The 26354-nt window shown below is 29.5% G+C and overlaps 9 protein-coding genes across 9 annotated transcripts, besides 9 other annotated features; 6 read left to right on the forward strand and 3 right to left on the reverse strand.

Moving 5' to 3' along the window:
* Positions 1 to 3298: part of a mobile genetic element that runs on past the window's edge.
* TVAGG3_0249400 (MULE transposase domain-containing protein) lies at positions 186 to 2276 on the forward strand (the record flags this gene model as incomplete). The annotated part of the gene is made up of 1 exon (XM_001317839.2): positions 186 to 2276. One exon carries the CDS (start codon positions 186 to 188, stop codon positions 2274 to 2276), a length of 2091 nt encoding a protein of 696 aa, XP_001317874.2.
* Positions 3299 to 3345: 47 nt separating the features above from the next.
* Positions 3346 to 3538: a mobile genetic element.
* A 1946-nt stretch (positions 3539 to 5484) lies between these two features.
* Positions 5485 to 5514: a terminal%2Cinverted (terminal inverted repeat of MuDR-3_TvMULE3 transposon ID:TVAGG3_0249420).
* Positions 5485 to 6403: a mobile genetic element.
* Positions 6374 to 6403: a terminal%2Cinverted (terminal inverted repeat of MuDR-3_TvMULE3 transposon ID:TVAGG3_0249420).
* Positions 6404 to 7582: 1179 nt separating this feature from the next.
* TVAGG3_0249430 (uncharacterized protein) lies at positions 7583 to 8992 on the forward strand (the record flags this gene model as incomplete). Its single annotated transcript, XM_001317840.2, has 1 exon — positions 7842 to 8147. One exon carries the CDS (start codon positions 7842 to 7844, stop codon positions 8145 to 8147), a length of 306 nt encoding a protein of 101 aa, XP_001317875.1.
* A 127-nt stretch (positions 8993 to 9119) lies between these two features.
* On the forward strand, positions 9120 to 11219 carry TVAGG3_0249440 (protein phosphatase regulator protein; the record flags this gene model as incomplete). The annotated part of the gene is made up of 1 exon (XM_001317841.2): positions 9408 to 11024. The coding sequence occupies one exon, from the start codon at positions 9408 to 9410 to the stop codon at positions 11022 to 11024; it is 1617 nt and encodes a 538-aa protein (XP_001317876.1).
* Positions 11220 to 12674: 1455 nt separating this feature from the next.
* Positions 12675 to 12711: a mobile genetic element.
* Positions 12675 to 12711: a terminal%2Cinverted (terminal inverted repeat of Banshee-A3 transposon ID:TVAGG3_0249450).
* A 1177-nt stretch (positions 12712 to 13888) lies between these two features.
* Positions 13889 to 13926: a mobile genetic element.
* Positions 13889 to 13926: a terminal%2Cinverted (terminal inverted repeat of Banshee-A3 transposon ID:TVAGG3_0249460).
* Positions 13927 to 14822: 896 nt separating this feature from the next.
* On the reverse strand, positions 14823 to 16193 carry TVAGG3_0249470 (cysteine proteinases family; the record flags this gene model as incomplete). Its single annotated transcript, XM_001317842.1, has 1 exon — positions 14823 to 16193. The coding sequence occupies one exon, from the start codon at positions 16191 to 16193 to the stop codon at positions 14823 to 14825; it is 1371 nt and encodes a 456-aa protein (XP_001317877.1).
* Positions 16194 to 18418: 2225 nt separating this feature from the next.
* Positions 18419 to 20035, forward strand: TVAGG3_0249480 (ankyrin repeat and SOCS box-containing protein 4 family; the record flags this gene model as incomplete). Its single annotated transcript, XM_001317843.1, has 1 exon — positions 18419 to 20035. One exon carries the CDS (start codon positions 18419 to 18421, stop codon positions 20033 to 20035), a length of 1617 nt encoding a protein of 538 aa, XP_001317878.1.
* A 180-nt stretch (positions 20036 to 20215) lies between these two features.
* Positions 20216 to 21560, reverse strand: TVAGG3_0249490 (histone acetyltransferase protein; the record flags this gene model as incomplete). The annotated part of the gene is made up of 1 exon (XM_001317844.1): positions 20374 to 21537. One exon carries the CDS (start codon positions 21535 to 21537, stop codon positions 20374 to 20376), a length of 1164 nt encoding a protein of 387 aa, XP_001317879.1.
* Positions 21561 to 22168: 608 nt separating this feature from the next.
* TVAGG3_0249500 (uncharacterized protein) lies at positions 22169 to 24316 on the forward strand (the record flags this gene model as incomplete). Its single annotated transcript, XM_001317845.1, has 1 exon — positions 22178 to 24199. The coding sequence occupies one exon, from the start codon at positions 22178 to 22180 to the stop codon at positions 24197 to 24199; it is 2022 nt and encodes a 673-aa protein (XP_001317880.1).
* A 404-nt stretch (positions 24317 to 24720) lies between these two features.
* On the reverse strand, positions 24721 to 25083 carry TVAGG3_0249510 (uncharacterized protein; the record flags this gene model as incomplete). The annotated part of the gene is made up of 1 exon (XM_001317846.1): positions 24721 to 25083. One exon carries the CDS (start codon positions 25081 to 25083, stop codon positions 24721 to 24723), a length of 363 nt encoding a protein of 120 aa, XP_001317881.1.
* Positions 25084 to 25103: 20 nt separating this feature from the next.
* TVAGG3_0249520 (cysteine-type peptidase protein) lies at positions 25104 to 25901 on the forward strand (the record flags this gene model as incomplete). Its single annotated transcript, XM_001317847.1, has 1 exon — positions 25149 to 25874. One exon carries the CDS (start codon positions 25149 to 25151, stop codon positions 25872 to 25874), a length of 726 nt encoding a protein of 241 aa, XP_001317882.1.
* Positions 25902 to 26354: the final 453 nt, after the last annotated feature.

The following is a 26354-nucleotide window of genomic DNA, read 5'->3' on the forward strand; positions in this document are numbered from 1 at the left end:
TTTTTTGACATTTATTATATGCTTTTTATCATATTTCCGATGATATGAATATATATTCTATATAAGAATGACGCTACATTCAATCTAAGACCAATATCTCAAAGAATTCTCATTTAAGTATTACTTTTCATTTTTGATTCAATTTTCGAACGGTTTTCGTAAATTTTGCATCATTTCATTTTTTAATGGGAAAATCATCTATATTTAATCAAAAAAGAGCAAACTTTACAGACGAAAATAAAATATTTATCAGGGAACAATCTGATAAATACCAAAAATCAACATCGAGAGATGAAAAAACGAATATAATCAAACAAGTTCTTCAATATTTTAATATTAAATACGCCGAAAATGAATCTAAAGCTGTCAGAAGATATTTTAGTTATATTGCAGTTAAAAATATTCCCGCAGTTACTGGAAAATATCCTGATACAATTGTTCGCAAAGATATGCTTTATTCGCATGATCATACAAATATTATTAATTCAAATAATATTGAACGTTACTACCGTTGCATCGATCATTCTTGTCAAGCACGTTATTTAGTTAAAATTGAGAACAGTTCAGTTTCCGAAGATTTACAAAAGGAACATATACCCGAATGCAGACAATTTAAAAAGTTACAAAATGAAAAAAATGATCTTCATAAATCAATGACTCTGACAGAAATATACAATAAGGCAATGGCAAAATTTTCTGAAGACAACGGCACTTTTCAGCAGATTAAAAAATTTATGACAGAACTTGCTGTTGGTACTGATGAAAACCCATTAATTAAAGATTCATTGGTCAGGGAAGTTTATAATAAGTCCAGAAAATTTTCTGTTGGAGAAAAAATTACAGACGATGAAATTGCTAATTTTTGTTTAATAAATGGCGAGCAGTTTTTCATTGGCCATGATTTTCAAGCAAATTGTGAGACGATGTTTTTTGGTTTTGAGAAGGCAATTCAATTTGCAAAAGAAGCCACAGATTTATTTTGCGATGGAACTTTTAAAATTACACCAAAACATTTTCAAAAAGGACAGATGCTAACAATTATGATTTGTGAACCTTCAACAAATCAATATCTACCACTTTTATTTATATTCATGAAAAACCGCACATTTGAATCTTATAAGAAGGCATTTGAATATATTTTTACTGTCAAGGGTATTCAATTTTCAAAGCTAATTCAAATTCATTGTGATTTTGAAAAGGGAATGATAGAGGCACTTCAACAAATTTTCCCTAAAGTCCGTATAATTGGATGCCTATTTCATTTCAAACAAGCTTTACACAGGAAACTTGTAGCACTTTATACAAAAAATTTCAATACTTTACAAAATTCTTTATTTAAGCTATATTCTATTACTCCATTCATGTCTCATGAAGAATTTGTACTTACAATGCATATAATTAATCAAAATAAAGTTGATTCGATCAAAGATTATATTGATTATTTCAACAAAGTTTGGTTGCCGCACTACAATTTAATATCTCAATATAATAATGCAACTGCAATATTCACTAATGATTGCCTCGAGAGTATGCATTCAGAATTTTCTTCGTTAAAACATCCAAACATTTATGAAGCTATTAAGAAGATATCTCAAATCCAATTAGATAAATATAACGCCATCAAAAATAACCAGAAGATCGAGCGCCATATAAAAACCGTTATCACTGATAGCTACAAAAATTATATTCTTGACTGCTTTCAAAAAGAACTTGAGAAAACAATTTTTTCTATCAAACAATACAACGTAAGTGATCTTTCTTTGGCTCAGAACGAGATTTCTCCATATGGTTCCATAGAATCGAGTTCATTGTTCGAAAATATTCCAGTTCATGATGCAGATATACTCAAATCGATCGATCTAACAGATAAAGATACAATGATCACTAAGTTTATTAATGAAAAAAGAGAAAAAATTATGGCATTATTTAATGAAACATTAAATCATCCAGATTTTAATTCATCCACTCCAATTCAAACTAATTTTGAGCAAGCCGATACAAATCAAGGTTCAGATGCTCCAATTCGCTCCGAAAATTCAAATATTGCAGACTCTACAGATTTAGAACCAGAAAATCAAAACCATCCTTCTACAAATCAAATGTCTAGTAATCTAGAACATAAGCTGGACCTTCTTGATCATATTGAAAAACAATTATCGAAAATGCGCTCGTTATTGGGAATTCTTCCTACTACAAATGCTATTGTTGGGCCGTCAAAACAAGTTTCAGTTAATAGCAAGCAAAATTCTGAAAAAAATAAAAAAAATCTTCCATAACAACAAAATCAAACAATAAAAAACAAAATTCATCCGACAATCCTCCTAAACGTAAAGCTCCTATTTCGGAAAGGATTCTCAGCGATAATAACTTATATTTTCAAGTTCATCGAAAGAGATCGAAAAGCAAACGTTCCACATCTACAGAGAAAAAGAATTGATATATGAAGTCTAATTCCTTTTATAACTACTATATTTTTATTCTTATGACTAAAAAATAATATATTATTTAACAATTTTCATTTTTTTCTTTTAACAATTTCGTTTTATTTCCATTTATTGTTAAATGATTTTTAGCATACACCTTTCTTTGTTCATCTTCTAAATACAATTTATTTTTTCTTAGATATAATTCTATTCATTCAATTCGATCGTCATTTTTCAGTACATGATCGTAATTTTCAATTATTGATCGCGATTTTACTTCAGAATTTGTTCGCAATATTGCTTATCAAAATTATATCTCTATTCTCTCATTTCTGTTTAGTCAATATCATTACACTCCTATTGTCTAATAACATGCTATTAATTTTCTTAAAATTAAAAAAAAATATCAACTTTTAAAAACAGAAACTTAACATCCTTAGGTCAATGGATTTTGATGTGAGATACATTTAATCTGTTTTTCTTTTTTTATTTTAAATAATTGAATATTTATAGTTGTTATGGGTCTTACATCATGTAAAACGAATTTTCTTAAAGTAAATTTACTTTTTCTTCAATCTTTCTTACATATTTATTAAAAAAAAATTATCCAAAAAAAGATGTTTTAGAATGAAAAAAAATAGAAAAATCTTCATTTATAGTCTTTCTTGAATGTATACGTTTTGATTTTTTTCTTTTTTAAAAAATTCAATTTCTAGAAAAATCGAGAAAAAATCATTTTCTTCTATTTTTTAGGACGCCATACCCATTGAAATCTCCTCTCAGGACGCCATAAACTATTCAATTATAGTGTAAACTTCTCAAAAATTGAATAGTTTACATCAGGACGCCTTAGGACGCCAAACCTTTACGCGCCCAAATTTTCAATTAATCGTAGTTTTCGTTCGAAATATTGTCTTTTTATTAGGGCTGTACAAGATTTAAAAAAACATTGCCGGGTTACCGTAGAGGCCTAAAAAAATCGCGCCTCGGCGGCAAGCCGCCTCGGCATTAAGAATGCGCATCTAAATTTTTATATGTCCTTCTTTCTTTTATTTTTCCCTTCCCTTTCTTTTCTTTTTCTTTTTTTTCCCTCCTCTTGCTCTCATTTACCTTTTTTTTCCTTTTCTCATCATTTTTCAAAATTTTAAATTTTTATCAAAAATCTTGCCTATAAAAGCAGACTATGGAACCTTTTAATGCCTCTTAATCAATATTATACAGCATAAAGCATATTAAATGAAAGTAATTACGTATAAATTTATTTTATTATCTTATTTATTAATTCTTTAGCATGTATTGTTTAATATTAACTTTTCTGTACATTAAATATGATATCTCCAAAGTATGAATGCCTTGTAACGAAACGAAAACTTAATTTTATGTTGAATATTTGTCACAAACATTAGATTATTAAAATATATGTTGTATATCCCTTAGTATGAGACTTCATGACTTTTGTAGTCTAACGTGAGCTTTGGATTGCAAGCTCTGTGGTTAACGAACATTAATTAATTGTAAAGTTTTCAAAATTTTTCATCGTTTCTATCAGCATCTATTTTTCCTTTAAAATAATATATTTGTATGAATACAATATTTAGTAATTTTTTTATTTCCCATAATTTCATTCAAAATTTCAGAAAAAATTAATTTCTATTCAATATTATTTCAGCTTCAAAACACTTCATTCTTATAGATGTTGATTCACTAAAGTGTGATACTCAATGTCTTATTTCAATGAAAATTGTTCTGCAAATTTATTTCACTTTTGACCTCACTTTTTCCGTAATTCAATTTTTTACTTTTAATATTTTAGATCTTCATAATATCATTTGAAAAATTAACCATATAAAAAAATCAAGTTAACAATTCACTTTTTCCGTAATTCAAAAATCAAAAATATAAATAATATATCTTTTTATCAAATATTATTATTATATTCTATGAAAAATGAGGTCCGGAAATTTTGCGGATTCCCGTAACTCAATTTTACGGAAAAAGTGCAGTAAACTATTCAAAATACGGAAAAATTGGTGTAAACTAATGATTTTACGGTAAAATCACGGAAAGTCCCGGAAGAATATATGTGCCTATATGAAATTATACAAAAATGAATCAAACGCATTTTAAAAGATTGTTCTTGTATTATAAATGCTATTCGCAGATTTATTAGTTGAAGAAAATTACCAAATTTTTGCCGATTTACAAAAAATGATTTACAAAGCATATTTTTATAAGGCTTTAAAAATCTTTAAAATGTGACCGGTGACGGAAATCCATGGTAACCAACCGCAGTTCCCGTTTGGAATGCCATACTTTTTATAAAGTATCTAAATGCATGGATGCTATTCATAAGTATAGAAAATGTGGAGAAATTTATATCACTAGAAAAGTGACATTCTCAATCATGATTTTTTACTATTGAATAGAGTATGTGTTTGTGAGGATGGAAATATAAAAATCAGGGTTATCATATCGTTTTGCTCTGAAAATATTTTATTTCAAAACTTTCAGTTGTTCTCAATCGCTTAGGAGTAATGAAAATAATCCGACTTTTAGTACAATTTCGAGCGATTGTTTATTTTAAGAATTCAATTTTGATAGATTTTATTGAACTTCATTTCACTTCGAACAAAGCATGTCCTCACAGTTTAAGGGTGCACACGAGAGGATCATGTAAACTTCAGAATTTAGAACCTTATTTTTAGGCATTATCTTGGCTACCTATTTAGGCTCGAAAAGCAAAAAAATATCAAAAAATACAACTTGAGTCCATTATGACCCTTTCATGGAGGTAGTTTTTATCCGCTAGTATTTTCCCTTTGAATCTCTTTACAATTCGAAATCAAATTCAAACCTCAGTAGAAGAAAGGAAGAATCGACTTACTACGGTTGTAATACGAATAAATACATATATTTAATTATTTTTATTTACATAATAATTGTTTGAAGCTCATATTCCATCAAATTTTTAAATAAAAACATTAAAATGTTGAAAATGTTCATATATTTTAATAGGTTTTTGGCACTTTATTGAGGAATTACTACATACATAGTCGAACTGGGCAAACCCAAATTTTAGCTAAAAGTGACAGGGAAAAAAACGTTTAGTATTAAAAAAAAGACCGATGAGAGCTTCGTTCGAAATATAGAGGGAACTGAGAATGCGCAACCATTCTCAGGGAATATTGGATGCTATTCCCGTTCCCTCTGTATGGAAAATTGAGGTTTTCAAAGGGAGTTAAAATAATATCAAATTTATACTAATTTACTTCAAAATACAAAAGTATTTGACAGCTAAAATTAGTTACTTTAGCAAGCCTATCAATACCCTTTTACGATTATTGCTACTTTTTCGAAATAAAAGTAAAAACAAATTTATACTAATTTACTTCAAAATACAAAAGTATTTGACAGCTAAAATTAGTTACTTTAGCAAGCCTATCAATACCCTTTTACGATTATTGCTACTTTTTCGAAATAAAAGTAAAAACAAATTTATACTAATTTACTTCAAAATACAAAAGTATTTGACAGCTAAAATTAGTTACTTTAGCAAGCCTATCAATACCCTTTTACGATTATTGCTACTTTTTCGAAATAAAATAAATTTATTATCAAAAACCTTTTTTTTCTTAGTAAAAATAAACGAAATTTTTTACCTTATGAACTTTTGATGGAAATATGCAAATTTAAAATAATAAAGAAAGCCGCGAGCGAAGCGATCGGCTTAGTTCGAAGATTTTGATTCAAATCTTTGCTGATCTGTAATTCGCGGAAGCCGCGAGCGAATCGAGCGGCTTAGGTCTAAGATTTTGATTCAAATCTTTGCTTATATTCCTTAAATTCTTTATGAAACTCGCAACAGTTCCATAAAAAATTTTAAATTCTAAACTGTCGAAATTACCGATCGGTAATCACACCCTTCATGGGTGTGTCACTTTTTACAGGTGTGTCACTTTTAGCTAAAATTACCCCTACTCGTCGAACTGAACTTGATATTTTGAAATTTAAATTATTTATCAAAATTAAAATTTAACTTGAAATTTATAATTATTTAGTCATATTTTGCATAATTCTAAGTAGATTTTGTAAAAAATCAAGAAAGAAAAATTTTAACGTGCTTTATTTTTTCTTTTTTATAATAATACATATTATTATATAATTAACATATTCATAATGTTTCACCCTTTCAAAAATATAATCCTCCTCTCAAATAAACGTACATACGGGTGGCCTCTTTTTTCAAAAAATTAAAATTTGAAATTTTGGGCTCAAATATTAGAGATTTTTTCAACCTTCAACGATATATGTTGTCTATATCAGACCTCCTTTCTTTTTGATACTTAACATTGTTCCTAAATCTAGGGTTGTTAAAAATATCAAAAATTAGCGTTTTGAAGACACCATGGTGTCTTATAATTTTCCCTTCCTTATTGGCGTGTAGAAATAAATGCGCCAATAGATTGAAGAAGAAGAATTGTTTTTCTCTTAATGAACTTTAATCCTTTTGATATAAGAATATTAAAAACATTAATATAATTTCGATTTCGGAAATTAAATTTCCAAATTTTTTGTCGATTTCGGAAATAACAGGATCCCGCATCCAACACGCAACAACAAAACACAAAACACACTTTTTGGTTCTTTCATCGTTTTAATCGTAATTTATGTAATACATGATTTGGATAAGTTTTACAAAAATAGAACCTATATTATATTCTTTTCAAAGATTCTTGCAAATCATCAAAAATAATTGTATTTTAAAAAACAATCAAATTATCCTTTCATTATTTTAAACTTAAATTAGTTTTTATGATTGACTAAATCGATCATATTTATTCATCATTAAATAAACAAAAAAATAATATTTGAGAGTTATTTCAAAAAACACATTGAATTTATTAATTTGTCTCAATTTCAGTATTATAAATTTTTATAATTTCAATATTTTGAAATACACTTTTTAATATTTCAATATTTATGATATTTCAATGTATTAAGTGGTCTCAAATTGAGCTTCTCAAATATAAGTTGGTCTATTCAAATAATAAAATTAAATAATATTTAAAATAATAAATAAAAGTGATTGAGGTCATAGCAAAACGGCTGTTTCAGTCATTAATTCTTAAAAATAAAAAGGGTAAAAACTAAATACAATGGATAAAATTCAATAGTGTCTGTGCTATCGTTCAATTTGAAGGTGTCTTTTGAAACCGCAAGACACATTGAATTTTTGAATAGTGTATTATGGTTTGACAGACACCAATGAAAAAAATAAAATGATATTTATTTTAAATATATAAGATCCTTATATAAAATATAAATATTTTATCGTTTTCTTTTCTTGTTTTAGAAATGTTTTTTATTGAAAAATCAATAAAACTAACTCCAAAATAAAATTTTTGATTTAAAGACACTATGATGACACCAGGCAAATCTTCCAAGACACCTATCGTCGGGAATCTAACAACCCTAGGGTGCACCCTTAATGTTGATGGAAATCTTGATGGAATCTCATTCAAAACCATCAAGGATGGCGATTTATACACCTGCGTCTTTCAAGGAAAAGGAATAAACGGTTCTTTCCAATTCAAAGAGTGCCAAATCAAGAATGCGGCAAATCCATTGGAAATTCTCCACAACACAATATTCCACTCCGATCTTCCAGATCAGAGCAGTGTTGACCCAGAGAAAATCTACAAACGCTCTGAAGTTTTCGTCTAAACTACGTTTTTACTATAGCTAATTATATCTATCATATTTCGATTGATACCTTATTTCAGCATGCTTATTCATGTATCTTGAAAAAGCCCATCATATTTCCAACTTTTTTGAAATCTAGTCATCTGAGCCTTGATCTTTTGAATTTAAAATATATTTCAAATTGGTAATATTTCTCTCACAGTTTATTATTACAAAATAAAGTTGTTTTACTTAATTTAAAAATCTGACGAAAATGATTTGCAACTTGATAATGTAAAATTGATCTTAGCCAGACTTTAACTATAGTGTTTGCAAAATCCAGCATTAAAATCATTATATTTAATAATCTTCATTGAAATTTTTATATCTCTTGATAGATATTATACTTCATTCAGAATCAATATCCATATATTAATTAGCACATTTGCCTTGCAAACAAAATCTGAAATTCATTCATTATTCTTTGAAATGTTCACTTGGATTCAGGAAGCATGCTCTTTCATTAAGTAGTTACCTGAAATATTTATGCTTGAAATATTTATTCAATTGGTGCTTTGTCTAAATAGCTTAATATTGATTATAACTTTCAAATTTTATTTTTGCTATAATGAGCTTTAGGATAGATATATTTCAGTTATCACCAATGGTATAATTCAAATGTTCGTTCTCTTATTTTAAGATCTATATAATTATAAATATTTTGATTTTATTTGTGCAAGAAACAAAATATGTTTGATGAAAATCAGTTTTTTATGGCAAGTTGTTCTATATTTCATCAAGAAAACTCAAAAACTTTGTCCATCAAAAACCTTCCCAAAGTGCGTAAAATTTATCTTCAATCTTTTTTTATAATTTTTACCGTCTTCTTCATTGAATATATAGATTAAAATTAACATTAAAATAATATATTTATTGCGTGGACTCATTTACAAATTGAGAGAGATATTTCAAAACTTGGAATTTTGAAATTGCTCACAAAATTCTTATAATTGGCGGTTTGATGTCAACAAACATAAACAGATAATTGAATTAGAATTGTCTTTAGATACTTAATTGGTCGATCAAAAAAATTGAATTTGCCAAACAAAATCCCATAAATTTAATATGACATTTGATTATTATTTTTATTTACTTTTTTTGAGGATTTATTTTTCAGAAAAATTTGCTCGTTTTTTTGTGTGATATTTTTACATCTGGACAAAATTGATATAAATTCCATGTACATGTAATACCCTTAATAATATAGACTCATTCTAAAAGTGTCACTAAATTTTTCTGTAAATGCTATTATTAGGAAGATATAGTGGGCATCACTCCAGCCTTAGTCTTTATAATCCTTCTCGTCAGATAAAAGATTCTGTATCGAAAGCATTCCGCAATTATCGAAATGTTCAACTAGAACCGTTAGATACTGTTGAATTAGCCCAACAGCAATCGGCAAATAGAAAAACGGTTAGCACTGACGATCTTCCTGATGTTGGTGATGAGATTCCTAATACAATGGCTGTTACAACTACAAAACATCACGATGATGTTAAACTCCAGCGTCCAAACAAATTACCAGCAGTATCTGATCCAGAATTTGTCAACACACTTCAAAAACACTCTCAGGTATGCAATGTTATTCTTGATTTTACTTGTGCAGAGTTTGATGCTGAGGCAAAGCAAATAAAAACAGATTCTTTGACTCAAATAGCAGCACTAGTTGATACTGAGGCATCCTATAACACGCTCAACCCCGATGCCGTTCAAATAATTTTAGATATCGTAGAACACCACGTTTTTCGTCCAGTCGATCAAGTTCAACCGAAATTTTTAATTTCAGATGATCTTGCCACATTTACCGACTGCTCAATGCCCCATCTTTCACTTGTTTATGGAATTCTATCAAAAATGGTAACTTTCGACAAAACAATCACCATTGACTACATCACAAGAGTCATTGATCGCTTCTGGGTCATAGATCTTGACGAAAGGAAGCTTTTGGCCGACGTTGTGACCAAATGGGCCCAAATTCAGAAAAAAGAGAGCGATATCAAGAAAATCGTATCATCAAAAATCAACGACTACTTATGCAAGCAAATATCCCCTCACGTTTTGATTCCTTGTTTAATTGTCATCACAAATCTCCTTAATTTAGAGGAAGACAAGTACATGCTACAGAAATTCTTAATTCCTTTGACAGCTTCACCGCATTTTGTATACTTTAATAACGAATTATTTACTTTAATCGATAAAATATGTAATTCTGATAAAAATCTTTACGTCGACGTCATAGACTTCATGGTTAACCACTGGCCGATTACAAGACCCAGCAAACTAGTCATTTTCCTCAAGAAAATCAGCGTTATGCTTCCAAAAATTCCATTACGCGAATTTAAGAGAATGCGAGTTCCCGTGTTCACGAGATACGCGGAAGCCGCATGCAGTCCTAACTACAAGGTCGCAGAAGCGGCTGCTTCCATTTGGTCCGAGATTACGCTTGAACCTCTGATTACTGACAGTGCTAAGTACATTTTCCCAATTATGGCACCGTCAATAACCAGTGCTTTGGAGACACATTGGTCCAGCTCAGTTATTGACACTTTGAACAGAAGTATCGAGAGTATGAATAAAATTGACTCGTATTTACTCCACGAAGCAGTGAAACAGAAGCCAAAGAATGACAAGGACTTAGTGAAGACATGGGCGTCTGTTTCTAGAGCTGCAATGCACAATGACAGAGAATTACACTTGGCGGCCAAACTGTCAGAGATACAGAAGATTTTCACTCCGCCGAGAAAAGACGAAAGTTTCGCAAACCAGGGAAATCAGAGACAGATGGGAAAAAGCGTAACTGGAGTCAAATTAGTACAGCCTGTGCTTTCTAACAGACACATGAGGAGTTCAATGTATTGAGTATTGTTTATTTGTTGTTTAGTTGTATATTATGTTGATTTGTATCTATGGATTTATTTATAAAAAAAATATTATTTAAAAAAAAATTTAAGATTTATTAATCGATCGTTGTTTATTTGTTATGTGTTTGTATATTATGTTGATTTGTATCTATGAATTTATTTATAAAAAAATATTATTTAAGGGAGACTTCCGACCAGAAAGCCCTCTCAATTTTTTGTGATGTTTACACCAAAAGTGAGTTTCCCGGATTTTAAGTTATTCATAAAGCTTCTCTATATTATACCCTATCTACTGATATGATTATTTTTGAAAAATCTCTTAAATCGACCTGCACTGAATTTTTTAGGGAAAATTCGAAATTTTATAGACGTTTTCTGTAACGTTTTTTTACCGAATAAAATCCGAAAAATAATTTTTTGAAGAATCATTTGGGTAGAATACTTATCGAAAATTATATTTATTATAATTTTGGTCGATAAAAATAAGCAGATTCAAAACTGGCAAAAACCCTTTCGGCAATTGAGTAGGTGCCAAAAGTGCTTACTCTTAAACAACCGTCGGATTTCCGGGTGAAATCGTGACACACTTTCGTCTTTCGTAGGCAGTGGTGGTTGTTACAAAAGGTAACTTCGAATGTAGCGTGAAATCTGCAAAAAAAATTCTGAAATTTGAATGGAGAACACAAAAATTGAATAGTTTACGTCAATAATAAAGAGAAAAATGAAGACAATGTGTCTCGAACCTAGGACTTAGAGCAGCAATCCAACTCTTTATACCATTACACTACATGCATCTCTCACCTCAGTGAATGAGATCAACTATATGATAACTTTTTCCCCATTATATTCTTGTGGAAAAGTGACAAATAGCAACTTTGACCCTCTCTCTTCGGCAATTTGTGGACGATTCCGAACCCCCTCATTTTTGAAATTTAATAAGAAAAATAGAATCTTTATTAAATATAGATTTTTAAAAATAAGGGTTTCGTTTTGCTAAAATTGTCACTTTTATAGCATATTTGTTTTTGGATGCTTTGCGAAACCAAAAAAAAAACTATGATATACAATGTGTGTGTAAAGAAAATACTTTATTTACTAGTTAAAAATCATTTGGTATTGATCAAGTTATTTTTTCTGGATAAGATATTATATGGATAATTGGATAGAAAATACAATTATATAATCTTGTACCTGGTTTAATTAAGCTAATTGTCATCAGAAACTTGTAATTTTTATGAATTTCAGATTTTCTTTTCATTACTGCTTTTCTTAATAGGTCAAGTTCTTATTTACGTTATAAAGTATGATATTTACAAATATCAAGTTATCATGTTTTTTGAGAAATTATGAGAAACAAACAAAAATGAAAAAGATAGGAATAGCAATGAATAGTGATGTGGGTATAGAAAATGTAAGAGATATGAATGCAAAGCAATCAGTATTTAGGATATTGACCATAGATTTCGAAAAAAAAATGCTGCATATTGAGCGAAAACTATGATTATATTATAAGGCTGTCATTTAAAGCATAATGAAACTATTCCCTTTTCATTTTAATCGAATAAGATAGTAAAGATTTTTGAATTAGCTAGAAACTGATGAGATGTTTTCACAAATCAGATTTTTAATCTCTATAATGCATAATTTGTAATAAACAGAAATTCATCAAAAGTGACAGCTCTCAATTTTTTGACATTTGTAAATTCTAAATTGAATGAGAAAAATGAAATAATACTAAGCATAATACAATATTCTAGATTTAATTATAATTAGGAAAAAGTTAGTTTTGAGAGTACTTTTCATAGGCATATAGAATGAAATCTTCTGAAAAATAATATCACATAAACTCATATTATTTTCTAATATATAACTATTTTATATAAAAATCAAATTCAATGATCTTAAAAGCGAAGGATAAACCTCAAAATTTACGAATATAATGAGTGGGAATATAATGCTTATCTATCATAAAACCATATGAAATATCAATTTTTGCTTTACGCCTAATTTTTGACGACAATTAGCAAAAAATGTTAAATGTTAACACTCAGTCCATTTGAATATGAAAAATAAAATTGACTTTGATTAAATGTTTTTATTTATCATGCAATTCTTCTTGCGACCAAAGATTTGAATAAAATTTCAAAAAATAAGATAGCTTAAAAAATAATATACGGTAGTGTTTACTAATAGATGAATAGTATATAAATTCTATTAAAATGGATTTGATCCAAAAAAATATATAAAATTTGATCATAAATAAAATCGTTTTAAATTACTTCTTCATTTAAATTATAACAATTATTTTTGGTTTTATATTTTTTGGATCAAATCCATTTTAATAGAATTTATATACTATTCATCTATTAGTAAACACTACCGTATATTATTTTTTAAGCTATCTTATTTTTTGAAATTTTATTCAAATCTTTGGTCGCAAGAAGAATTGCATGATAAATAAAAACATTTAATCAAAGTCAATTTTATTTTTCATATTCAAATGGACTGAGTGTTAACATTTAACATTTTTTGCTAATTGTCGTCAAAAATTAGGCGTAAAGCAAAAATTAATATTTCATATGGTTTTATGATAGATAAGCATTATATTCCCACTCATTATATTCGTAAATTTTGAGGTTTATCCTTCGCTTTTAAGATCATTGAATTTGATTTTTATATAAAATAGTTATATATTAGAAAATAATATGAGTTTATGTGATATTATTTTTCAGAAGATTTTGTGTTCTTCTTCAAAATTTTATTTTTTTATTAAAAAGAATCTTTACAAAATATACATTTACTTTAATTAATATTTAAAAACGTGCTCTATCAAAAGTTCCAAAAATTCAATATTTTAGCTTTTCTGAGGTGTCACTTTTGATGAATTTCTGTTTACAACACTATAAGCATTATTATCAACGTAGAATCTGAATATCATATCAGAAAATGTCGCAAATCTGACATTTACCCGACCAAATAGCAAAAATAATTGAATACTTTTCGCAAAAACTTTAAAAATCGATAAAAATATGAAATATAGATATTAAAGAGACTTTTTATATAATATTCATAAAGATTTCCCAAAAATATGATACCGCAAAATTAAAAAAGTGACGTCTTGAGTGGAGTCAAAGGTCGAAATTGCTAGCTAAATGTTTTTTTAGCGAAATTGTGTATTGTACGTTTTTTTTCGCAAAACGAAACCCTTATTAAAAACTTGGTTATAAATTACGAAATTTTCTCACTTGGGCTAAAAAGTTACAATTTGGTCGGAAGCCACCCTTAAAAAAATTTTAAGATTTATTAATCGATCGTTGTTTATTTGTTATGTGTTTGTATATTATGTTGATTTATCTTTGTGATATTTATTAAAAAATTATTGAAAAAAAAATGTTTTTATAAGATCTCTAAATTGAAAGCTACTTAGTTGTTGTATATTATGTTGATTTGTATCTATGGATTTATTTATAAAAAATTATTGAAAAAAATGATTTTTGAATTGAGTGTTGTTTTGTTCTTGTATGTTTTGCTGGTATATATATTGATTATTGTGAGGGTTTATAATTCACAACTGGATATAGAATTGGATGTTTTGTGCAAAATGGAATAAATGTATATATTTTGACATCAAGCTCATTTTTGATTTGAATCATATATGATGTATCATTTTCCCATTAGTGAACGCACATTTTAAAATTACAGCTTCTACAATATCATAGAGCATAAATACTTTATATTAAAAAAAGTAAACATTATCGCTAATAAAAATGAATTATGAATTTCATTTATTTGTTATCTAAGTTGTTTCATCAGTTGTTGGGGATGGTGTTCTGTGAGGAAGGGGTACAAAATTATATGGGACAGCCCCAACAGCATGTGACTCAATGTTGCAGTCATCAAAACTCCTGTTAAATTTAATGAAACCCTTGTGTGTATTATCATCTTGTATATGATCTCCATATTCTCCTCCTGTGATATAAAGATTTGATTCCAAACCAATTTGGTAATCAATTTTAGTCATTTCATTAAATGTTCGTTTGCAGTTAGTATCTGGAGTATCAAAATCATGACAACTGTAATAAGATACTCCAAATTCAGGACCAAAATGCGGAATTACCCACCACCATCGATTTAATACCTTTTCGTATTTATCTTTATTGGAAGAGAGATTTAATTCAACCTGTCCCCAACCAATGATTGTTACATCCAACATTCCAAGTATTTTATCACGCTCATCACCTTCTGCTCTTTCTTCTGCAGTATCTTTCCAAAATCTTGAATAAATACCTGATTCATATGAAAAAAGTGAATTATAAACAGTTATTGAAGAAGTTACAGCTCCAACTTCCCAAAGGTGTGATTTGACCCAGCGCCAATTATAAAGGAAGTATATTGGACATGCAGTTTCTGTATCTCCTGGGTTGCAGCTTCCTGTGAGTGCCCAATGTCGTTTACAGTTCGTTAAACCTGGGTAACATCTATTGTTTTCGCAGTTAGTTCTTTTGAAGTCAGAACGAGGAGCTGCCATCGCTTCTGTTCTTTCAGAATTTGGTTGTGCTAAAACATCACCTGGTTGGTCCCAACTTTTGTAATCCGGAGGATGGTATTGCCAAAAGAGTTGATATGCGTTTAGTGGAGTTCTTTCGATGCATGAATCTCCAAGCATATCACAATCAAGAACATATTGAAGAGAGAAGTTAACAAATTCACCTGCCCAACGGGAAACAGAAATCGTCATTGCAGATGTTACTGCTGGAGCCCAAGAGCTGCAAAGTTGAGTTACATCGAAAACCGGGAATTTGACATGTGCGATTTTTGGTTTAATTGCTTTTCTGTTGTCTGTAAGAGTTTCATCATTTTGATTTGAAGCATTACGCCAATCTGGAAATGCGGCAACATTTGAAAGACCTGTGATATAGTTTGTATCAACATAATTGAAGAATTCTTCATTTGCCCCAACAGGAACGGCTGATCCATGGTTCTGTGGAGGTGGACGAACTGGTGATAAAAATTTCTTCGCGTCTCCAATTGTTAACTTAGCAAATTTTGTATAAAGTCGTGCTTTAAAAGGAGCTGATGGATCATTATTAATTTCATCAACTAATTCTTGTGTAATAAGAGGATCATTATCATTTAATGAGTGAGCAAAACATGCAAACAAAAACATTTTATTTTAAACTTTCTGGTATATTCACAAAAATTGGAATACTGAAGTGAAAAAAAAATATATATAGTCAGGAGAAAAAGATGTAAACCGGGCAAAAAGGTGTAAACCTTGATATTTAGGAGCCAATATTAATACTAATAGTATACTTATATTGAGTATATTTGGGTAGTGCGTTCAAAACAAAAACTTTAAAATTTGAATATTTAGATAATTTAATTTTTAAAAAACTTTAATAACACTCAAAAAATCATTGTTATGGATTTAAAATAGAATATAGACAATATTTTTATTCGTTTTTATCAACAAAATTAACAATTCTTTGTAGAAATTGCAAGAATTATATATTTTTTGGCATCCATTAGGGCCATATGTATCAGTATTGTTCTTGTTGTTGGATCTTTTGGGCTGTGACTGGTCTAAATTGATGTCAATGAGCAATAACCAAATAAATTTCCTTATTTGGCGTCTTTCATCAGCAAATATTAAGGAGAATGATCTAATTCATCTGTAGATCCCTAATATTGGGTTATTTGGCGTGGGTCTTTCGAGGAGATCTTTAGTTGGAGTTGGATAATCCAGAATGAAAAAATTATAAACGTTCATTTTTGTTCAAGTTTTATTTCTTTCATCTTTAGAAAGTTTTTATTCTATCTCATTGTTTTTAATGGTAATATAATCGTATTTTCAAAAATTTGTGGAATAATCAAATTTGTTATTTCAAATTGAAGTTATAGCATTTATATTGTAAGAAATATAGATACACATCATGTAGGCTTAAATTATTCTTTATTGAAGTCTGTTGCTCAAATTTTAAATTGAATTTGTTATTATTGTGGTAAAAAATCAATTCAATTATCGATACGCAAAAAATAATTTTATTTTCTAATGTGGAATCGATTATTATGATCATACTAAAAAAACTAGCTTTCTCAATATGGTTTACACCTTTTTAGATACGGTTTTTTATGTATTCTAGCTGCTTGATAGTTAATTCATATAAAAATGATCGAGCATATATTATATGCTATTGAAGTACAATGTAATGGACTAGCATTTAAATCACTAAGTCTCAACTTGATGAAATATTCAAGATTATTTGAGATTGTAAATATCTATTTTCTTCAAAGAATTATAATTGTTATAATATAAGGAACCTATTTATGTTATTATTTATATATGTTATCATATAATAGCTAATATCTCATTATTAAATCTATTTCAATTTTTTGAACTAATCATACCTCCCAGATCGCACACATATGGGGACAATATCTTTCCTACTTTTAGCCCTAAAGATTTAAGGTTTACACCTTTTTGCCCGGTTTACACCTTTTTCTCCTGACTATATATTTCCCATGATATGAAACTTGAGGATTGTCAGAAAATGGCAAGTCGCCTTTAATTTTATTTTTCTTCAACCTCTATTAACAAAGGTAGAATTGAAATTGAACTTTAAGATAAGTATAAAGAAATCGATTTGTCGAATATTTGAGAGCGGATTAAATTCTTTTCAAAATTGATATAATTTTAATTCAATACAAAACGATTATATATAACGACTATCAAAAAAATGTTACTCGAAAGATATTCCTTCTTGTCAAAATAAGTATAAAACAGGATATAGATTCTGCATGAATATATCGAATGTAGATTTCTAATCATTGCAATTGATCAATATCAATTATGCCAATAAATTAATTCCTTTAAGTTGTGAAAGCATGACCAGTGTATGATTCACAACTCATTACTTAAAATACTTGTAGATATAATTTAAATATCATTTCAATTGAAAGTATTTTGAATGGAGAAAATCAATCTAATGATAAATTGTTTGTTTAACTTGAAGCGTGAGTTAAACTATATTCAAATTTACCATATATTTATGGGCACACCTTCTTCATCTAGACAGCATATTCAGAAACTGCAAATGGAAAAAATCTCTGAAATATTGAAAGCTTTTCACGTATTATCTTTTTAGCTCGGTCATGAAAATAAAAAATTATCATTGTTGTCTGAAGAAAATGATAAAATTGTCACTTTTCCGACGGAAAATAATATTCCTTCAAAAATCTTAGTTTACAAAATTTCTTTACAAGATCTTTTTTAGATTTTGAAACAGTGAAAAGATAAAGTATGTTGAATGTATTCTATATTTATGTTTAATCATAAAAACATCAATTCATGATAAAAATTGAATAGTTGTAAACAAAGTTATTGCTCCCTTAATGTCAAACGAATACAATAATCCAAACAAATACATTGTATTGAGAAGTATCAATAAAAATCATATTGATTCATGTATTGCGTTGTATCAGTTAAGAACTGAAAACGAAGAAGAGTTAAACTCTATTTACAAAATGATCAAAACAAATTTAATTGATTCAAAGGAATTTCTTCCAGAAAATATTATGAAGGATATTTTAGATATTATTCCGTATAATAATCGCTATATTAAGTCATATTTGGCTCTTGCTAAACTTATATTTGATGATTATCATGTCAAAGAGGTCAGCGATATTGGCAGTTTTTCAAGCTTCCTGTTTTATAAAGAATATGGAATTAAATTAAAAATGTCTGATAATTTCGAACAATTACAATCAGAATATATAGAAATTCATGCAGAAAATACAATTTACGAAGCAATTATGTATAATAATCTAGAAAGATTCATTTCATTCACTGAAAGAAAAGGATTTAATAAAGATCAAAAGCTTAAAAACCAATTATATCCATATTCCGAGGAAGGATATTCATTACTTGAATTATGTTGTTATCATGGAGCAGTTGGTTGTTTCAAGTTATTAAGAACAAAATTTCACTCGAAAATAACGAAAAAATGTCTCAGACTTTCATTTTTAGGGAGAAATCCAGAGATCATGAATGAATGTTTGAAATATCAAAAACCTGATGAAAAATGCATGAAATATGCAATTATTTCACACAACATTGATTTTGTTACATTTTTGGTTAATGAATACAATTTAGAGATTGATTTATATTATTGTAAGATTTATAACAATCTTGAATCGCTATTAGTTTATTTCGATCTAACTAATGATATTAGCCGCAGCTTTTCATATTCTTTGAAGTTTAACATTCCATCTCTCTGTAATTATTTCATTTCAATTGGTCTCGATATTAATGAAAAATATAGTGATGGAGAAACCGTACTTCATGAAGTAGCAAAAAATAATAGTAAAGAAATGATTGAACTTCTTCTTTCACATGGTGCAAATATTAATGAAAAAGATAACCGTAGGGAAAACATTCTTCAAGTTGCAGTAAAAAATAATAGAAAAGAAACAATCGAATTTCTTCTTTCGCATGGTGCAAGCATTAATGGAAAAGGTCCCTATGGAATAACCGCTCTTCAAATTGCAGTAACTAATAATAGAAAAGAAATAGTTGAACTTCTTCTATCACATGGTGCAAATATCAACGAAAACGATGGCTTTAGACAAACTGCCCTTCATATTGCAACAATAAATAATAATAAAGAAATAGTTGAACTTCTTCTATCGCATGGTGCAAATCCCAATAAATTCAATGATTATGGACAAACTGCTCTTCATATTGCAGTAAAAAGTAATAGTAAAGAAATAATTGAACTTCTTCTTTCACATGGGGCAGATATTAATCAAAAAGATAATGGTGGGAGAAACTGTCTTTATTATGCAGTATATTATGAAAATAGTATAGAACTTGTCGAACTTCTCCTTTCACATGGTATAAACATTAATGAAAAAGATTCCTACGGATATACTGCTCTTTATATTGCAGTAATTGAAAATAAGAAAGAAATACGTGAACTTCTACTTTCTCATGGTGCAAAATATAAATGAAATATAAGATCAGTTTCAAAAGAATAAATATCCTAAAGTTATTTAAATTTTTATAAGGATGAGTACGACTGTTTTGTGTGATAAGAATTTGGATCTATCTTGAGACAATTGTAAGTATATGCATATGAATCTATTCCATTTGTATTCTTGTTTAATCTTTCAAAGTGGAGCATGATTAACATATTTTTAAAATTAACTATTTCTATCTATCTCTCAATAATCGATTGTGAGCATTATATGAGTCATTATATCGCAATTTCATTTTTAAAATAAAATTTGATAAAATAATAATGAAAAATATTGAAGCAAAATAAACAAATGTTTTATTATACATAGTATTATTCGTTTTCATCTGGGTTGTTAAGCCAGATAAGCTTTGAAGGATCAATTCTTCTTTTTTGTTTTGAAAAATCAACTGCAGAAAGAGCAGTGGTCAAAGCTTCTTTGTTTAAGTTAAGGTCGTATTCACCTTTGACTTTTGTGACTAATCCGACCTCTTTCAACGTATCAATTATGTCAAATCTGTCAATTGCAGTCATATTGACAAGAGAATCGACGCTGGTGATCTCAGCTGATTGGTTCTTAAGTAAGTTCAATATTGTGTCTCTCCAGTAAGCTTTGAATGCAATTTTGCCGAGATCTGACAAAGGTCTTTCTGGGCCGCCTGTTCTGTGCTGGCGTTTAGCAATTTCATACGCCAGGGAGATAAGGAAGTGTCCGTAGCCTCGCTTCTGGTATGGTGGTAAAGTTGTAATACAGGCCAAAATATTATTTTGGGCTGAGTTCAATTCTCGAGAGAAATAAGCTGCGATATGTGCTCCTGAATCATCACACTCGCAAAGTACGTAAAAAATGAACCCTTCAACATCGTAAAAAAGTGTTTTGTGGTCGAGGAATAATTTTGAGAGTAAACAGAGGTTCTGGCATGCGAGCTTTTGTCTTTTACCTTTCAGCTCGAACACGCTGAGGTTTCCTTCTCTATAAATTTCTCTACCTGGTGGACATAATTCTTTCTTTTCGTCAATATGAGCTTGTAAGTCTTCTGGCGACTTGAAGTATGAGAAGCAATGCTCACAGATATATATGTGATCCATTTTATAGAATGGCGGTGGGTATGGTGCGTAATACCAAGTACGAATTGTAAATTTTCCTATTGTTATGAAGTCAATGTTGCGTATTTTGGTAACTTCGCGATGAACCTTTTCGAATTGAATGAATTCTGCTGTAGTTGCTTCGTCATCTGAATCAGAATCGTCAAGTAACTTTCTTTGGTTCCTAGAAAGAACGTGCTCTTCTTGTTTATTCGTATTTGATTCTGTTGATGGGAAGAGATTTGATACGTCCATCCATCTATCAAGTCTTTTATCTTGTTTGATGAAATGTACGTATGCCTGTTGCCTGTGATGCCTGAAATCGACAATCTCGGCATCCATGTTCGTCTGATACTCCTCACAATATGCTGAAACAACGTCGTTCTTCTTGAACTTCGTCACTTCAGACATTTTTTTATTTTTTTGAACTTTTTTTTTCTGTTTGCGCGGGATTTTTTAGAAAACAATACGTTAAGAAATTTTTATTATCATGACTGACCATCGATGTATTCCATGATTTCAGCATTTGTTGGTTATTTCTGAGATACTTGGTCGAAGAATTTTCCCATTTTCCATATAATTTTGGTTTTCTTTAAGGAATTTTACCATTCTTATACTGAAGAAATGCATACATTAAAATTTAATGTTGAATCAATCTGCAATCATGATGATTAATGCAAACATTAAATTAAAATTCCTTTAATATACTATTATTTGTTGTTTTTTCATATTTATCAGTATTTTAAGAGGATTTGATGGATATTAATTAGTGAATAATTATATGGTTTGAATACGATTCAAGCTCAAATGTAAAATGCTGGTTATGTTAATCATATTATTGCACTTAAATGTGAAATGAAAGGTATTTTGTTTGATACATGAAATGACATCGAATTCTTTATTTCGAAATATTGATGAAATTAATATTTGACATTTCTCGAATATTATATTTTATTCCTGAAATAATTGATGTGAGTGGTGCAGATCGGATATTTAAAACAGTGATTTGATTATCAATACGTTTGTTTTCAAACAAAATCTTCAAACTTTCATGCGTAAAGCAAAACCATCTGTTAGTCTTTTGAGTGAGAGCGATGCAGTCTCATCATTCCAGTCAAGAGGCATCAAAACATTAAAAGGAGCGAAAATTCCAGCTGCGCCAGCATTAGATTTATCCAATAATCAACTTGCTTCATTACAAGGCCTTCCTTCACCACAAATTATTAAATTATTACAGCTTTCTCACAATAACATATCAACAATTGAAGAAGATCCATTCAAATACTGTACTTCTTTAACATATCTTGACTTATCATATAACAATATCTCAAAAATGGAGAGACTGTTTTATATAGCGAATCTTCATTCTCTTAATCTCTCAGAAAATCAAATTGAAGTGATTGAAAACTTGGAAGGCTGTGTTTCATTAAAACAGCTCAATTTATCAAATAACAAAATACGTTTTATCTATATACGAAGCCCAATTCCTCGTCTTGTCAGTCTAGACATCAGCGGAAACCAATTTCGCTCATTACATGGAATGGGAGTATTTTCAGGACTCTCTACACTTATCATGGATAGAGGAATTCTTACAAATCTAAATGGAATTCGTTCTTTGTTAAATCTTCGCTCATTAAGTGCAGTTCACAATAAAATCACTGATTTCCCACCATTTTATATGGCACTTCTCACCTACGTCGATCTCTCATATAATAACCTTATCTCTCTCACACCTCTCACAGGATTTCAATCACTTGTTACTTTAGATATTTCATTTAATCCTTTTGATGATAAGTCATTGATCATTGACGCCTTCTTCCCACAGTTAAAGGAATTCCGTGCTAATTCTACAAAAATTTCTAAATTATCTCCACTTGCTACAGTTGCACCAAATTTAGTAGCTGTAAGTCTAACATATTGCAAATTAAACTCTATGGATGATATACTTAATTTTGTAGCAAACGTGAAAACTCTCAAATACCTTGATATCAGAGGAAATCCTGTAAATTCAAATCTTTACCAAGATATTCCACCAATTTTGCAAGATGATATGGAACTTCCCGAATATGAATCAGAAGAGATCTATAACAAGCAGTTTGGAGCTAATTCCGCCAGAAAAGAATACAGAGATAGAATTATTTCCTCGGCTACCGGCGAAATTGCATGGCTTGATGGTGTAAGATGTCCAGGAAAGAATGATGATGCAGTTCCTCCATCTCGAATGAACTTTATGGACGAAAACGACATCCAAGAACCACAAAGTGAACTTCCTGTTCCTGTCCGACCAGTTTTAGAATCAGCTCAGTATTCCACAGACTCAGAGCCAGACCGCAACGACAACAGTATCTCAGAAAGCAATTATGACAATCCAATTGATGATTTCGAGCAATTGGACAAAGTTCCTAACATCAATGACGAAGAAATCATTGAAAGTCCTCCAAGAAAAATCAAAAAAGTTAAGAGGAAAATTCCAAGTGAAAAATCACCGAAACATCAGCAATTTGAAGCTGAATTCCCTGTTTACGATCAAGAAGCAAATGGATATGGAACAAGTCCATCAATGCTTGACTCTTGCGAAGATTCCGGTCCTTACGAAGTTGATCATCAAAAAGCTGGAATTGAACAAACAGCTCCAGGACTTTTCGGTTTTGTTGCAGATGAAAAAAGCGATTCCAGTGAATTTGAAGAAGACAGAAAGTATGTGGCAGCAACAGATGCGGAATCAGAGTTTGCTTATGAGAAATATGTTCCTAAGAAGAGGATAAATCACAAGGAAGCTCCAAATTATCAGGACAGATTGATGGAAAACACGGAATATAAGAAAGGAGGAATGCAGTTCTGGGTTCCTGTTAGAAATAGCGAAAACAGCGGAATTAGAAAATCAACTTCGCCAAAGAACAGTCCTCCTAAGCCAAATGGACAGAGATATCCTCCATTTAGGAATTTGCCTTATCAGAAACCTTTGCCTCAGGGAACTTATCCTTTCAACTTGAAGGAAGAAAGAAGATTACCATGGGATAAAACTGAAACACCTTCTTATGCTAAGAAAGTCAATAAGAAGAGATCAAAGTGATTCTATTGTTTTAATATTTTTTTATTGTTATATTTAAAATCTTGTTTTATGAAAAAGAAAATCAAAATTTGTTTTTAAATGTAACTATTATGACTTCATATAATGATAACTCTAATCATCTAGAACATTTAATATAAATTTATCCGTGCTTAAGGCATATCAATATCTTATTTGTTATGATGATTTCAATGAAATCATTAAGTTTGTATGGATATTGTATTTCGATCATAAACTCGTATTTATTTAAAAATTCTATGCTAATTATACTTCAATACAATTATTATTGATGAAAATATTAAATTCTTGTTTTTTTCTAAGAATTAAACGATGCATATTATATGATATATTATTAAATCGAAATATTTGATTAGACAACTATAAATTATTAGAAAAAAAAAGAAAATATTGAAAGATAAATTAACATTTACAGATATTAAAAAGAAAACTAAATATTCCGCTAATTGAATAATTTCTATATTGATAACATATGCTTACAAGCTGTTATTATAAATACATTACGCTTATATCAATTTGCTGCCTCCCCATGATGAAATTGGTGTAACAATACCGCATATTCCGAAGTAAATAGCGAATGATATAACTGAACTCTTGAAGCTAAGAGTCTTCACGATTCCTGAAATGCAAACACAAATGAAACATTCTCCTAAGAATAAAGCTGAGTATAAAAATGATTCACCAATTGTTTTGCAGCTCATTCCTGCAAATACACCAATAGAAATGGCAACAAATATTCCAAAAACTTTATTCCAAACCTTTTTTGGTGCTTCGTCATCTTCATCTGTTGTTCCTGGCTTTTTCCATTCTGTTGTTTGAAGTAGTTCGCCATCAAACTTCTCTTCTAATGGTAGATCTACTTTTACCATTTTTTTAATAAAAAAAGTGACGAATCTTCAAATTCGAAATGTTTGTATTTTTCAGCAATTTATGTATGTTTTCACCACGTGGATATGCTACAAATCTCAGTGATGTTCATGTTGATTTGCCTGAGAGTTATAATTTCTTAGAAGCATACCCTCATTGCGATTTCGGCCCTTTAACTCAAGAATGCGGCTGTTGTTATGCATATGGTGCTCTTAAGGCCATGAGTCATAGATTTTGTCGTGCAACAGAAAAGCAATTACTCTTATCAGCCCAATATATCGTTGCATGTGATATTGCTGATAATGGATGCGTAGGTGGATGTGAAAGAAGTGTTTTCTATTTCATGGAACAGCATGGATTAACTGATTATAAATGCCATCCATTCCAAAACAGACAAGAATACGGAATTAAATTCTGTTCTCAATGCTCAACAAGCGAAAAATTTAAATTATACAAATCAGTTTATGGAAGTACTACTCGTTACGTTGGTGTTGAAGCAATTAAAAAAGCAGTTTATTTATACGGTCCTGTTAGCGCTTCTATTGCAACAGATAGTGGTTTTGTCAACTACCATGGTGGAATCTACGAATCTAGCTATAAAGGATATATCGAAGCTGGAAATCACGCTGTCGAATTAATTGGATGGGGAAAGGAAAATGGTGTTGAATACTGGATCCTTCTCAACCAGCATGGTAAGAATTGGGGTATTAACGGAACAATGCACATTAAAATGGGCTCAAATGAAGGATTAATCGAAAGCTTTATTTATGGAGCTACGCCATTAATTGAATAGATCTAGTTAAGAGTTCGTGTATCAGTGTATTGATAAATATTATATCATTTTGTTTTAGAATAAATATATAAATTTATTTAATGAATCATTTAGTACTGAGTTAACTATCATTCGCCTAGTCATTCCAATGAGAAAAATCTTTTTCATTATTTCCATACAGGACATAAAAAATCAATTCAAAAAATCAACGATTTCAAATAGTGTCTAATAAGATTCAAGTCCCATTAGAATTAGAGAGAGTAAGCATTCAACTACAGGCGCTATATTGAAATTACAAATCAAATGTTATAAATCTACAGAAAATCAGCTGATCCGTATTGTATTGATAATACACTTGTACATATGAGTTTTAGTGTCTAGTTAGAACATCATCACAGTGGTACATGTCGATCACAAAATCATGTAAACACCATTTGAGAGTTAAATTCAAAGCACGATATAGAGACGATCATAACTGGAGTGTTGGTAAGTGATCAAACA

Source organism: Trichomonas vaginalis, chromosome IV, assembly GCF_026262505.1.
Source record: "Trichomonas vaginalis G3 chromosome IV, whole genome shotgun sequence".
Taxonomy (NCBI): domain Eukaryota; phylum Parabasalia; order Trichomonadida; family Trichomonadidae; genus Trichomonas; species Trichomonas vaginalis.